Consider the following 12,419-nt stretch of genomic DNA (forward strand, 5'->3'; position numbering starts at 1 on the left):
GATTAAGTACCAACAGGCAAAGATGGATTATTTTTGTGTCCGAAGATGTATATATTGTATATTAAACTCCACCGTTACACTGGTGTCCTTGGTGATTTTGCCTTTTACATGATCTAATCCTCATTAGCAGGGAAGGGGGAGATTGATTTACCCTTCCACTGCTCACGGAATGAGGGAAGGGGGAAACTGAGGAGTATAGGAAGAACAAGCAAGGGCAGGTGAAAGTGAGGAGCGACAGTAAGTAGAAGAAACAACTCTATAGAACCAAACATCAAACCAGGTAGCTATAATTTGGCCATGCATGTTATGTATTAGCTAAATACAGACAGTAATTATGTTTATACATAAATATATGTGTATATCTAGATATCATTCATTTGTGTGCATTTTTATGTATCTATTGATGAAGTGGTAAGTTTAAGAACATAGTACAGTTATACCCCCTATAAATAATTATTCTATTTAATAAACCCCAACAGTACCTATTTATTAAAAAGTTGACTTGACAGTTGGGTTGAGGGTTAACTGGACCAATGTGACTTAAGTTACTGTAAGTTACTGTAAGTTGATGATATCAGTGTCTAGAACTTGTATAAACTTGTCTTATGAATTAATTGCTCTGAACATTGACTTGCAGAGTTTCCCTCCTAGTAAAAAAAGTTGGAAAATATATTATATATTTAATATATCAAACATAAAGCCACTCAACCAGCCATTTTACAATCTGCTGCCATTAAGTGTGGATCAGGTACTTCATTTTTTTTTCAACTATATGTCTTCCCAAGGGGCGGTGATTAGGGAAGACCAAGGCTGACTCCCTCTGATTCCCTCTCTGTAGGTTTTGTTATTCTTAAGCGCCCTATCCGTTGGATATAGACTAGTGGGAAAGAGAGGACAGGTAGGCATTATGTCCCCAAAGGGTAAATTCTTAAACCCATATAAAAACATGGGGTGAAGAAGAGAGGTTACTTACTGCCTGGTTAAAAGTGGGTCCAATGTTGATTGGGGACCCAGCAAGTGTATTTTTTGTTTCAGATTTTCTGACACTTCTACGCTGTATACTTTTTAATAAAATATGTTCTATTTTTGGTACAGAAATATTTCATTTGGGAAAAGAGGAGACATGACCACCAAAGTGACTATATACCAAAATCTGCCAGGTCATCTAGGTCTCAAATGATCCTGATTTAACCAGTACATGCATGGCGATAGAATATGTGCTAATATACATATATAACACCATGTCTGTACAATACATAGAATAAATAAATTAATTAATAAACATGTCCAAAGAAGCATATTTATAAGTGAGAATTACAAATGTAAGAGAATGGAATTTAACTGAGTAAAAGTATTGTACTCTTCTATTTGGAATGAAACTGATATTCCTATTACATTCTATTCAGGAAACAATGAACAATTTATAGGAGGAACAGATTAGACTTGGTTTGAAATCTGATATTGTTCTGAATAAGAAGAAAAGAATGTGTTAATCAATGATTTTTCTCCCACCAATCAGAGAGTAGCTGCATTCATATGTAAGTAGACGCTCTACGACAGCAGGCTGAGTACAGTTCAGACGAAGGTAACAGAGGAAACAGCCACACGCAAAATGCAGTGATAAACATCCTTTTTCATGCATAAAGATTGAAGCCAATGACCAACCATCTGGAATGCACAGTAAAAAAATAAAAGAGGTGTTTCGGAAAAACCTGCTGGAGACTGTCCATAGTTCACACGGAATAGAATGAAAATTCCCAAATTATTTTTTTTCTGTTTGCTTGGGCTGGCTATTGTGCTTTTGTTTTCTTGCATTAGCAGTCGGATTCATGACCAACAAAGCTCAAACAGATTTAAGCATTCTCCGGAGATAATGCTATTAGATGCTGCCTGTGAAGCATTGGTCAAGAAGAAAAAATCTTTTGTTTGGGGAAGCCCACTGCAAATGTCGCCTAAAAGAAACACATGTCAGGAATACCTAACACAAAACCACTATATCACGTCTCCTCTTTCAGAAGAAGAAGCTGCTTTTCCACTAGCCTTTATAATGGTTTTACATAAAGAATTTAGCACATTTGAGAGGCTATTTAGAGCGATCTACATGCCCCAGAATATATATTGTATCCATGTTGATGAGAAAGCAAGTGCAGAATTTTTGACCGCTGTTGGAAGATTACTGGACTGTTTCCCCAATGCTTTCCTCGCATCCAGAATGGAGCCTGTGGTTTATGCTGGTATATCCAGACTCCTGGCTGATAGAAACTGCATGAAGGACCTTGTGGAATCAGATGTGCCATGGAAATATGTTATCAACACCTGTGGACAGGATTTCCCTTTAAAGACTAACAAGGAAATTATACAACATCTAAAAAAATTTAAAGGAAAAAACATTACCCCTGGGGTGCTGCCCCCAGATCATGCCATACCAAGGACCAAATATGTTCATCGTGAGGATATTGTTCATTCATTTGTTCGAAGGACCAATGTGTTAAAACCTCCTCCACCTCACAACATGACCATCTACTTTGGTTCAGCATATGTTGCACTCACAAGGGAATTTACAAAGTTCATCCTTGAGGATCAGAGAGCCACTGATCTACTAAAATGGTCCATGGACACCTACAGTCCAGATGAGCATTACTGGGTGACATTAAATAGAATTCCAGGTATGTTTACTATGATTCAATCTAATAGTTATACTCATACCTGGGAATTGGGTGTGACCCTGAGCCTCAGAATGTTTGCTGTAATCTCAGGGTCTCAGGGTGAAAGAGCAAATCTCACACAGTCAATAGTACTTTTTATTGATCTGATAATATCTAAGTATCCTAACAAGTGGTTGTGCTATCAGTCTGTTATGGTTGATATGGCTGATTAAATGGGGGTGACTCAATTAGGTGGATCTTTAGTTAAAGTCATTTCGTTAACACATTTGGTTACTACAGAGACTCTTCACAATGGGCTATTAAAGGGTTAATATTTCAAGAGTTTCAGTGTCAGCTCAAAGTCAGAAAAAAGGACACAGCACTAAGGTTTCAGAGGAAACAAGCTCCTTTAACAAAGTGTACAGCCCAGGGTCAGCTCATTTAGAAAGTCCCCTGATTGTTATATTTAATAAGCAAGTTTAGCAAATCTGAACATATAAGGTATTTGTTAGCTTGTGTATAAGTAAATATAGTTGCACATTTCCTGCAAACAGTGTTACAATATCTATTAACAATGTATAATACATATTATGCAGTTCTGTGTGTATCAACCTCCATGGATATAGACAAATATCATGATTTTTTAAAATACTTTTTAAGGCCAAAACTAACTTTGGCAGGTTCTGGTTGACACTGTGTAGGAGTCATACATTACTTTCCCAAATTCATTTTACAGTTCTAAACACTAAACAAACATATTTATCACTATGTTTTAACACTTTCAGGACCAATCATGTATGTGATATCTGTTTGGCAAAGTGGACCCATGTCTCATTCGGTAGAGTACCGGGGTTCCCTCCATCGTGGAGAATCCCTTTTCTGTAGTGTTGGAGGGCTGCCAAAGTGTAAGTGTCACCTAGTTAATTGTTCACACAATAAAAGCCTTGTATTTCCAGTTTAAAGCAAAAGCCTTATTTTTAAAGTAGGGGCTTCCTCTGAAAAAGCATATGAACCATAAATAAACAATAAATTAAAGCTAAAACGCTACCATTAGACAGCAAACGGTCCATGGGGCAGGGAGTCTATTATGGCTGCTTGCTACCATGGTAACCCATGGGGATAGAATAAAGTAAAAGGGAGTGCGTACTGTTAATCTATTCCTGCTAACATGCAGGAATCAATGATTGTGATGTCACAACTAAACCCACCCTGAAACCCCCTCCCCAATAAAAAAGTAAAACAAAAATAAATAAAAACATATATAGATTTATTTAAATAAATGTATTTTTTTTGTTTAAATTAAAAAAAAGAAATGGACCAATGACCCACTGTGGACTGTAACTCAGCCAGAGTGATGATGAGGGTGATGTGACTCATAGCCCTCAGAAGTAGGTGCACTAGAGATGCAAACATGGTTGGCATACTTGGAAAAAAATCAATATACACCGATCAGCCATAACATATGACCACCTGCCTGTATGTGTTTAAACAGATAGATCGATAGAATGGGCTAAGTATTTTTAATTAATCAGTTTAGTTACAATTTTGTGCAAAACTTTGGACACCCTCATTATGTTTAGTGATGTGTAGGTTAAAAGAAGTAAAAACAGCTTCTGGAGCAAACAGACTTAAACTAAACATCAGTCCACAAATTTTAATGTGCAGCCACTATTATTATTAGGTTTTCATATTCTCCACTACAAAGCAGGGGAAGGATCAGGGCCGGCCCAAGGCAAAATGCCGCCTGGGGCGAATTTTAAAATGCCGCCCCCCCAATTATCTACCCTTCCTTACCCCCCCTTGTACTTACCTATCAGCAGTCCTGCGGCGAGTCTGCCTGTTCGGTCTCGGTGCCGGCTTGTAATGCTGAGCGCCGGAAATCTTCCGGCACTCAGCATTACAAGCCGGCACCGAGACCGAACAGGGAGACTCGCCGCAGAGGAGAGAGAGAGAGGGGCGCCGAGCGGGTACTGACAGCTTGGTAAGCTGGTCGGCGCCCCTTTCTCTCTCTTTAGCTTTAAAAAAAAAAAAAAAAAAAGGGCTTGGGGCGGTGAAGTGCCGCCCCTTCAAAAGTGCCGCCTGGAGCGGTTGCCCCACTCGGCTCCATTGTCGGACCGGCCCTGGGAAGGATATTAAATCCTGCTTGCATTTTCAATTGTCCAAAATGCCTTTATGGGGAACTGTGAAAATCAAGGCACAATCTGGGAAAACAAAAACAATTAATGAACTGTTTGTGTACTGGTGTAGAAAAACTACTATATCAGTACAAATTATATGCAGGAAAGTTTAGTTGTACTAGAAGTAGTGGTACACCATTTTGCTGTTCAGTGATGTTTGCACAAACATGATGTGCATGGCTCATCAGAAGGAAGCTTTAATCTCAGCAGGGTTGCTCCGAGGCAGGTGAAGGGGGTGCAGAGCTTCCAGGTGACAGGGAGCGGAGAAGAGAGGCCTTGGGGAGGGTAAAGGGTAGAAACAAACATGGGGAGACAATGAGGATCCTATAAGTGGAATCTGGGTGCTGTGGGAAGTCCTATGAATGCAATCTGGGTGCTGGGGCAAGTTCTACATGTGTACTGTGATCTAGGTGCTGAGGCAAGTCCTATAAGTGCAATCTAGGTGTTGAGCAAGTTCTATTTGTACAATCTGGGTGCTGGACAAGTCCTATGAGTGCATTCTGAGTTCTGCGGTAAGTCTAATGAGTGCAATCTTGGTGCTGGTCAAGTCCTATGAGGGAAATGTGGGTGCGGGGCTATGTGTGTAACCTGGGTGCTGGGAAAGTCACGTGGATGTAACTTGGGTGCTGAGCAAGTCCTTTGGATGCGATCTGGGTGCCATGGCTGGCCTTTGGGGTGTGTGACCTGTGATCTATGCCTGCTATATAGGTCAACCAGGGTGCCGGGGCAATTCCTATGCATGCAATCTGGTAGCTGAGCAAGTCCTATGAGTGCAATATGGGTTCTGGGTAAGTCCTGTGGATATAACTTGGGTGTTGTGCAAGTCATGTGGATGTAATCCTGGTGCTAGGCAAGTCCTGTGGATACAATCTGGGTGCCAGGGCTGGCCTTTGGGGTATGTGACCTGTGATCTATGCCTGCTATGTAGGAATATGTTTTGCTTTCTGTTTGTTTTTGATTCTATCTTTGTTTAATATTTAAACTGACCCTTCATAATGTAGAATTATTGTACACTTGTTTTACCAACAACTACTTGGCATAACAACTAAGAAAGATTGCACCAATGGCCTAGGACATATAATTAAAAAGTGATGTTAATATACTGATGCGATATTGGGAGTTATGCTGTAGCACAGCCAGTGTCTGCCTCTCTATATAGTGATGGGAATTATGCTGTACCACTGTCTGTGTCTGTCTTAATGATAAGATATACATTGTACCATCCTCAGTATCTGGATCCTTATATAATGATAGGAGTTATACTGTTGTGGTTGTGATAGTAGTTATGGTAAACAACTGTCTCTCCTTTTGCCCCTGAGGCAAGAACAGATAATTCCCCCCCCCAACATTTCTTTGCAGAGGTTATTTTGAGAAGTAGAAAAATAAATAGCAAGGAAATTCATGATATTAGAACTGCAGAGAGTTGGAAAAATTTCACTGAGCCTGACAGTGGTGCCATATAAATCCAATACTGCAGGGCAGCATTTTATCTAGGCTGGTCAGCAATGTGTAAAAATGATATGTGTCCTGGAAAACATAGCCAATGTGGTTACCCTAATGCCCTCACACCCTTGTGAATTGGTCTGTGCTTTTGTAGTATGGCCAACTTGTAATGTATTAAAAGTAGAGCATTCAAATACAACCCTAAATCCAAAAGTTCTGCACTCTTGCAACACATCACAAAGGTGGCCAAATGGGTAACCTAGGTGGATAGTCCTGCACCAACCCCACCTCTGAGTAGGTTCCCTCCAGGTTCTAACCACAGCCACACAATGAAGCTATCTTTGATTTAAACTGCAATGCTGGGGTTTGTGTCTGATGAGCAAGGTTAATGTGCAAACCTGCTTTTTTGTGCCACTTTTTTCAAAAAAACGTGTAAAGATTATTTGGGCTTTTGAAGCTAAAAATGGTGAGATTACATCATGTTATGTGAACCTGCCTCTGCAAGTGGGTCGCACTGGCCATTTTCAATGAATTTTGGACCAGCCCAGTGGTCAGTTGTTAACAGGCCAGCCGTACTCAGAAGCAGCGTGCTCACAGGAATTACAGCCTATCACTTGCCCACCATCTTATTAATAAGTGGCAGATGTTGCCCACTGTAACACTAGCACGCATTGTGGGTAGTGCAATCATGCTACACATGTGAAAAACCCTGTAGGCAGCAACCAGACAAAAAAACTAAAACTAGTACACTACTGCAGAGTCATGTAATGTGTGTTATGTGATCCCGCTGGGTACTTTGCTTAATGGGACACTAGTTCCATATCTATCCAAACTTCCAGGCAAACACATAGATGTAATTGAAATACATTCATTTACCAGACTATCCCTAAAAACAATCATGTAGTCAGCTGGGCAGGATCTTGGTTAAAATCAACACTGCATGGCAATGAAATTAATATTAACTTTATAAACTCTAACTGGTCTTCTTGTATGGATACTTTGTCTGTCCGTAAGTGTGACTCTTTTTTTCCAAGAAGAAACTGAATTCTGATTAAATTGCCATATTTAAAATCCACTGGCGCCCATCCACAAGCCCCGATGAAATGGGGAAAAACATAAATACATGCCAAAAATCCAAATAACCACAAAAAAAGGCTTATCTAGGGACTAAGTCTACAGTTCTATGGTTGCTACAAACAACTAATAGTTACTGGGGGTATGTAACTATCTAATCAGTGGGTTAGGCACTATTTATAGTTTTGGTGCACCATTTATGATAGCAAGCTTTTTTGGCAGGACAATGAACTCTCTGGCAGAGAAAGAATTTCACTAATAGTGACAGGTGATTGCAAATAATTCTTAAAGGTAAAAACTTAATTAGCCCATTTTTTGCACACCATTTTTTTAAGGTGTGCTACAGGTGTATTTTCATGTTACATCTATTGGTATCCTATTAGAGGGTGAAATTATTATAAACAAAATAGAAAGGATTCATTATTGTATAAGAATTGTCTACTTAGTATCAACGAGGCACTTTTAGTATTTGGATACATTAGGTGTTACATTTGGATTACTGTGCATATTTTAGATTTATTTGTTAAGTACCTGAAACAACCCTGATTGCGAAATCATTATCGTTTTAACATTGGGGGTAATTGCTTGGATTGATCAGTAAGCTGTAATCTGTTTAAAATATTTTTACTTTAAGAAAGAAAGTGGCAAAATAATTTTCTTTCTAGAAGTTGCTTCTTGTCATTGAGCCCTTGCAAAGCATGTTAGACGAAGATAAGGCATTGTATCTGGGGGGGGGGGTGCTCCTAACAACAACTTTATAAGTTTGAGCAGATTTTCCTTGTGGACCAAGAGAAAATTGGCGTAGTGCTGTTCCAAAAATGTTAAAATGTAATCATTCATCCACCTTTTCCCATTTTAACTTATATTTCACCTTGTAATTGGGTTATAAGTAAGTATTACTGAGCAAGAATATCCTGCAATATTGGTATATTTTATATGTGAAGCACTTTCAAGTTTAGTTCCACATGACTCCTGTTGGTAAATACTTCTTTCAGGTAACACCCTACCAAGTGTATAACACCCATATCTGGAACTTTTGTTGTACAAATATTCCAGATATCTACATATTCATGTCCTTGTAAAACAGAAAGGGATTGGTTCCTATGCAAAATTAGTATGATAAAGTTCCAAGGGCTACACTCGATGTTGGATAGGCAGAAAAGTTTTGTCACTCACTTATGGTGTTCTTAATGTGTACAATTAACACCATGGGCCATGTGGTATGAAAAAATAGCTTGTTCAACCAGAGTAAGCTGGGTACTGTGAGACTGTGAACCCCAGGGAGTTGATTGGCATGGCATCTGGGTACAGCTGCTACATATACATATGGGTCCCTGGGGTGGAGCAATTGGAGAGCAGGGTGGGCCAATGCTCCGTTCCCCCATTCTGTGGAAATTCCATGCCGGCTTTTCCAGGAGGCAAGAAATCTGCAGGATCCAGTCCAGGATTCCTATGGAGCCGGCATCAGGCACAGGTGCTGGGCATTAAAAACCCCTGGAGCCTGATACTCAGAGAGACTGTTGGGGGAAGAGGAAGTTTCCCTGAACTCCCAGGGCAAGAAGAGGCCCTGAAGAAGACCATCCCTGAGCCAAGTGAGGCAATACCTGCCTGGACCTGTGTGTGCTGTCTGGGGGAGGTTTTCCAGATCCAGAGCCTGGCTTAGCTGGGTCTGGCAGGGAGGTCAAGTTAGTGGGTGATTAGGCTGGTCAGTCTGGGCCAGCATCGTACAGTTAGAGAGGGCTCCAATTGGGAGTTAGGTGTTTCTTTTTATAATTTGGTTTGGGGGTTTGCGTTAAAATAAAGCGCTGTTTTGCAACAAGCTGGTGTTCCCGACTCTGATTGCCCTAGAGGACTGTGCTTAGGACCCCTAAATGTGACATGTATGGCCCCCATGCTAAAGGGTTTGTCACAGTACATACCGTACTTGCCGGCGTATAACACGCACCGGCGTATAACACGCACCCTCCCCAGGACCGGAAGTGAGGGAGACGTCGCTGCAAATCGTGCAGCTCTAGGATTTATCGGCGTATAACACGCAGGTAGGGTTTCAGCCTCGTATTTAGGTTTAAAAAGTGCGTGTTATATGCCGATAAATACGGTATGTTATTCTGTACTTACTACATATCTGTAGTGATCTTCATCACGGTGCAATCATCCAAGAAACATGCATGATGAAAATTAAAGCATGTACACACTGCAATTTTGAACAAATGACCTGGTTTGTGTCCATTGGAGATGTTTTCATCTCTAACATAATATCTTTTTTACAATTCTAACAGATTTTCCAGCATCCATGCCAGATGCTAAGTGGGAAGGTGATCTAAGGGCAATAAAATGGAGTGATGACACGACTCATGATGGTTGCCACGGTAATATGCTTTCATTGTTTTGTTCCTTTCTGAAAGTCGTAGATAACAGGATACATGATAATGTCAGGTGAACAAGATATTGTGGGGCTAAAGTAACTATTACAAATGCCTCTAAAGTTTCAGCCACATTTTGTACTGTCTGACATACATGCACAGCCACTTTGAAACTGGTATTTTATATTCTTAATTTTTTCGAAATCTAGAGCAATTATTTTACTGTAAAAGAATTCGGACATAGCATCACACCCCTCCTGTTGGAGGGAAACAAATTATTTTGCCCTTTTAAAATGTGTAAAAAATGTTTCATAGTCCCCACAGTCTGAATGAATATATTTAGCTGGGGGCCACAAATTTAGTTTGCAAGGATCATAAGTACGGCCATTTTTGGGGCAATGAGTCTCAGGAACAACATACTTCAAGCAAACTGAGTTTCATATACAAGTGCACACAAACAGCCCAAATCAAAATTATAAAATAAAAACCTAGCTTCAAATCGGCTAACCAGCACAACTATTCACTAACTTCGGCACCAGAGCCAGCTAAGCCAGGCTCTGGAAACCTCCCCTAGACAGCACACATGAGTCCAGTTAGGTAATGCCACCCTTGGATTCATTTGGGGGCTTCTCTTTAAACTGGGAGCAGAAGGGAATATCATCTCCCCTCAACAGTCTCTCCCCTCAAATGTCCAGCACCTGTGTCTCATGCAAGCCTCATAGAATCCTACAATGGATCCTGCAGACATCTTGTCGCAAAATCTGGCGCCTACTTTCCACTATGAGGGTATGGAGCTTTGGCCTGCCCTGCTCTCCATATCCTCCATCCCATATCTATATGTCTCAGTTCAATAAAAAAAAGAATTAATAAAGTGATCAATAATGTCAGAAAGTAACTATACATGTGATAAACACATGTATAGTTAAAAAGATTTATTTTAACATATCTATTAGATAACGCAAAGGAAGTACTAATATGAAATCTGTAGAGTTTCACCAAACGTAAATAAGGTTCTAGAGCTCAACTCCATGGTGACACTTTTCTCCATGGTGCTTGAAGCTGATGGTATAACACATACTGTATCTTAGCATGATATGTCAGTAATCAAAGTACATTATCTTTATTGATGGGCACATTTCTCAACCACAAACCTAAGATAACAAGTTAAAACTATAATTGATTTCAGAACTGAAAACAACTATCCAGTGTGCTTATTAAATGTACCCAGATTAATATCTTTTACTGTCATCACCAAATGCATATAAAGTGCAGTTTATGTTTAATTACATTCTTTCCCGCTATCCTTCATTGAAGACTCTGCAGAAATCCTGTTATGAGATCCAGCAGAAAGTTGTAAAACACTTTCTGTGTCTTGCATTAGCTGATTGTGAATTTTATTATATTTTAATAAACTTAACACATTAAAAGGACATCCACACCATCATATGCACGTTAAGGTATATGATAGCTGAGTAGTTTGTTTACATTTTTGTGTTGTTTCCCCCTTGAGTACACATGGAGGTATTCTGCAGAATCGCCCCATATGCATTTACCGCTTTCCCACGCTTCCTACGCTTGCAGGATATTTGTTCTGCCAAACAAATCTCCTGCTACTGGTGCCCAATGAAATACTGCCAGTCACGTCTAGTGCTGGCTCAGCAAGGGTCAAGGGGACTCTAATGAGATCACCCAGGTGCATGCTCAAAAATCAATTGCATTGACTTCAAGGGGAGCTTTTCCCTGGCATTGTACTGCAGCTTCTTCTAAGAGTTAAGTGATTTTATGGATTTATTTTGAAACTTTGAAGAATGTATATTAAAACACTTACCAAGTTCTTTTATATGAATTCTTCATCATGTCACTGTAATAGGTGAAAGAAAGACGCTTTAATAATAATAGTTATAATACGCTGCTTTCAATTTCCCTTTGACATATGTAATTAATTTATTGAAAAGATCTTAATTTTGTTCTCTTGTGTTTTTTTTCTCCTTAGGCCATTATGTCAGAGGTGTTTGTGTTTATGGAGTAGGAGATTTACCATGGTTACTCAAGTCAGAAAGTATATTTGCCAACAAATTTGAGTTGAAGCGCTATCCCCCTACAGTGGAGTGTCTGGAACTAAAATTACGCTATCGTGCTTTGAAACAAAGTACAACTACATTGCAGTCTCATTGGTTATTATGATTGTCTGATGCATACTTGAAATAGATCATCTTGAAAAAGGGTTTAGAATCGTTATTAAATCAATTTAAATATTTAAATAATAAACTATCTTTATTAGCTGTATTGTATTTTTATAACATGCAAAGATTTTATAAGGTGGAGATTACTTTTCTCCACTTTACAGACTTCCAAATAAAATTTTAAAACACATTGGAGCCATTGGTGCTAATTTTAGGAGCCATTGATCCATGGCTTGTGGTATTTTTTGATAGCTGTGCCAAGTGTTTGAGTTCGGAATTCTTTTTTTTCATTGTGATTCTAGAAGTTTAGCATTTGAGAATATGTGTTTATCCTCCTATCCTTTCCATACGCTGTGATGTCCCAGGAATCCATCCTCGGGTTTTATTTTCATTGATTGTGAGAGAGAATGAGAGTGTAAGAGAATGAGAGTGTGAGAGTGTGAATAAGAGTGAATGTGGGCACCGGGCAATTAATTTTTTTCCCCTGAATTAAAATGCCCCCCCACACCAATTTTCATCCGAATGTGCAGGGAA

At 39.5% G+C, this 12,419-nt stretch overlaps 1 protein-coding gene across 1 annotated transcript; it reads left to right on the forward strand.

Annotated features, from left to right (window-relative positions):
- Positions 1–1,572: 1,572 nt before the first annotated feature.
- LOC128496965 (N-acetyllactosaminide beta-1,6-N-acetylglucosaminyl-transferase-like) lies at positions 1,573–11,924 on the forward strand. Its single transcript, XM_053466805.1, has 3 exons — positions 1,573–2,666; positions 9,619–9,708; positions 11,696–11,924. Exons 1-3 carry the CDS (start codon positions 1,748–1,750, stop codon positions 11,884–11,886), a joined length of 1,200 nt encoding a protein of 399 aa, XP_053322780.1. The 5' UTR covers positions 1,573–1,747; the 3' UTR covers positions 11,887–11,924.
- The last annotated feature ends 495 nt before the right edge of the window (positions 11,925–12,419 follow it).

The sequence above is a fragment of the Spea bombifrons genome, chromosome 5 (genome assembly GCF_027358695.1).
Source record: "Spea bombifrons isolate aSpeBom1 chromosome 5, aSpeBom1.2.pri, whole genome shotgun sequence".
NCBI classification, from domain to species: domain Eukaryota; kingdom Metazoa; phylum Chordata; class Amphibia; order Anura; family Pelobatidae; genus Spea; species Spea bombifrons.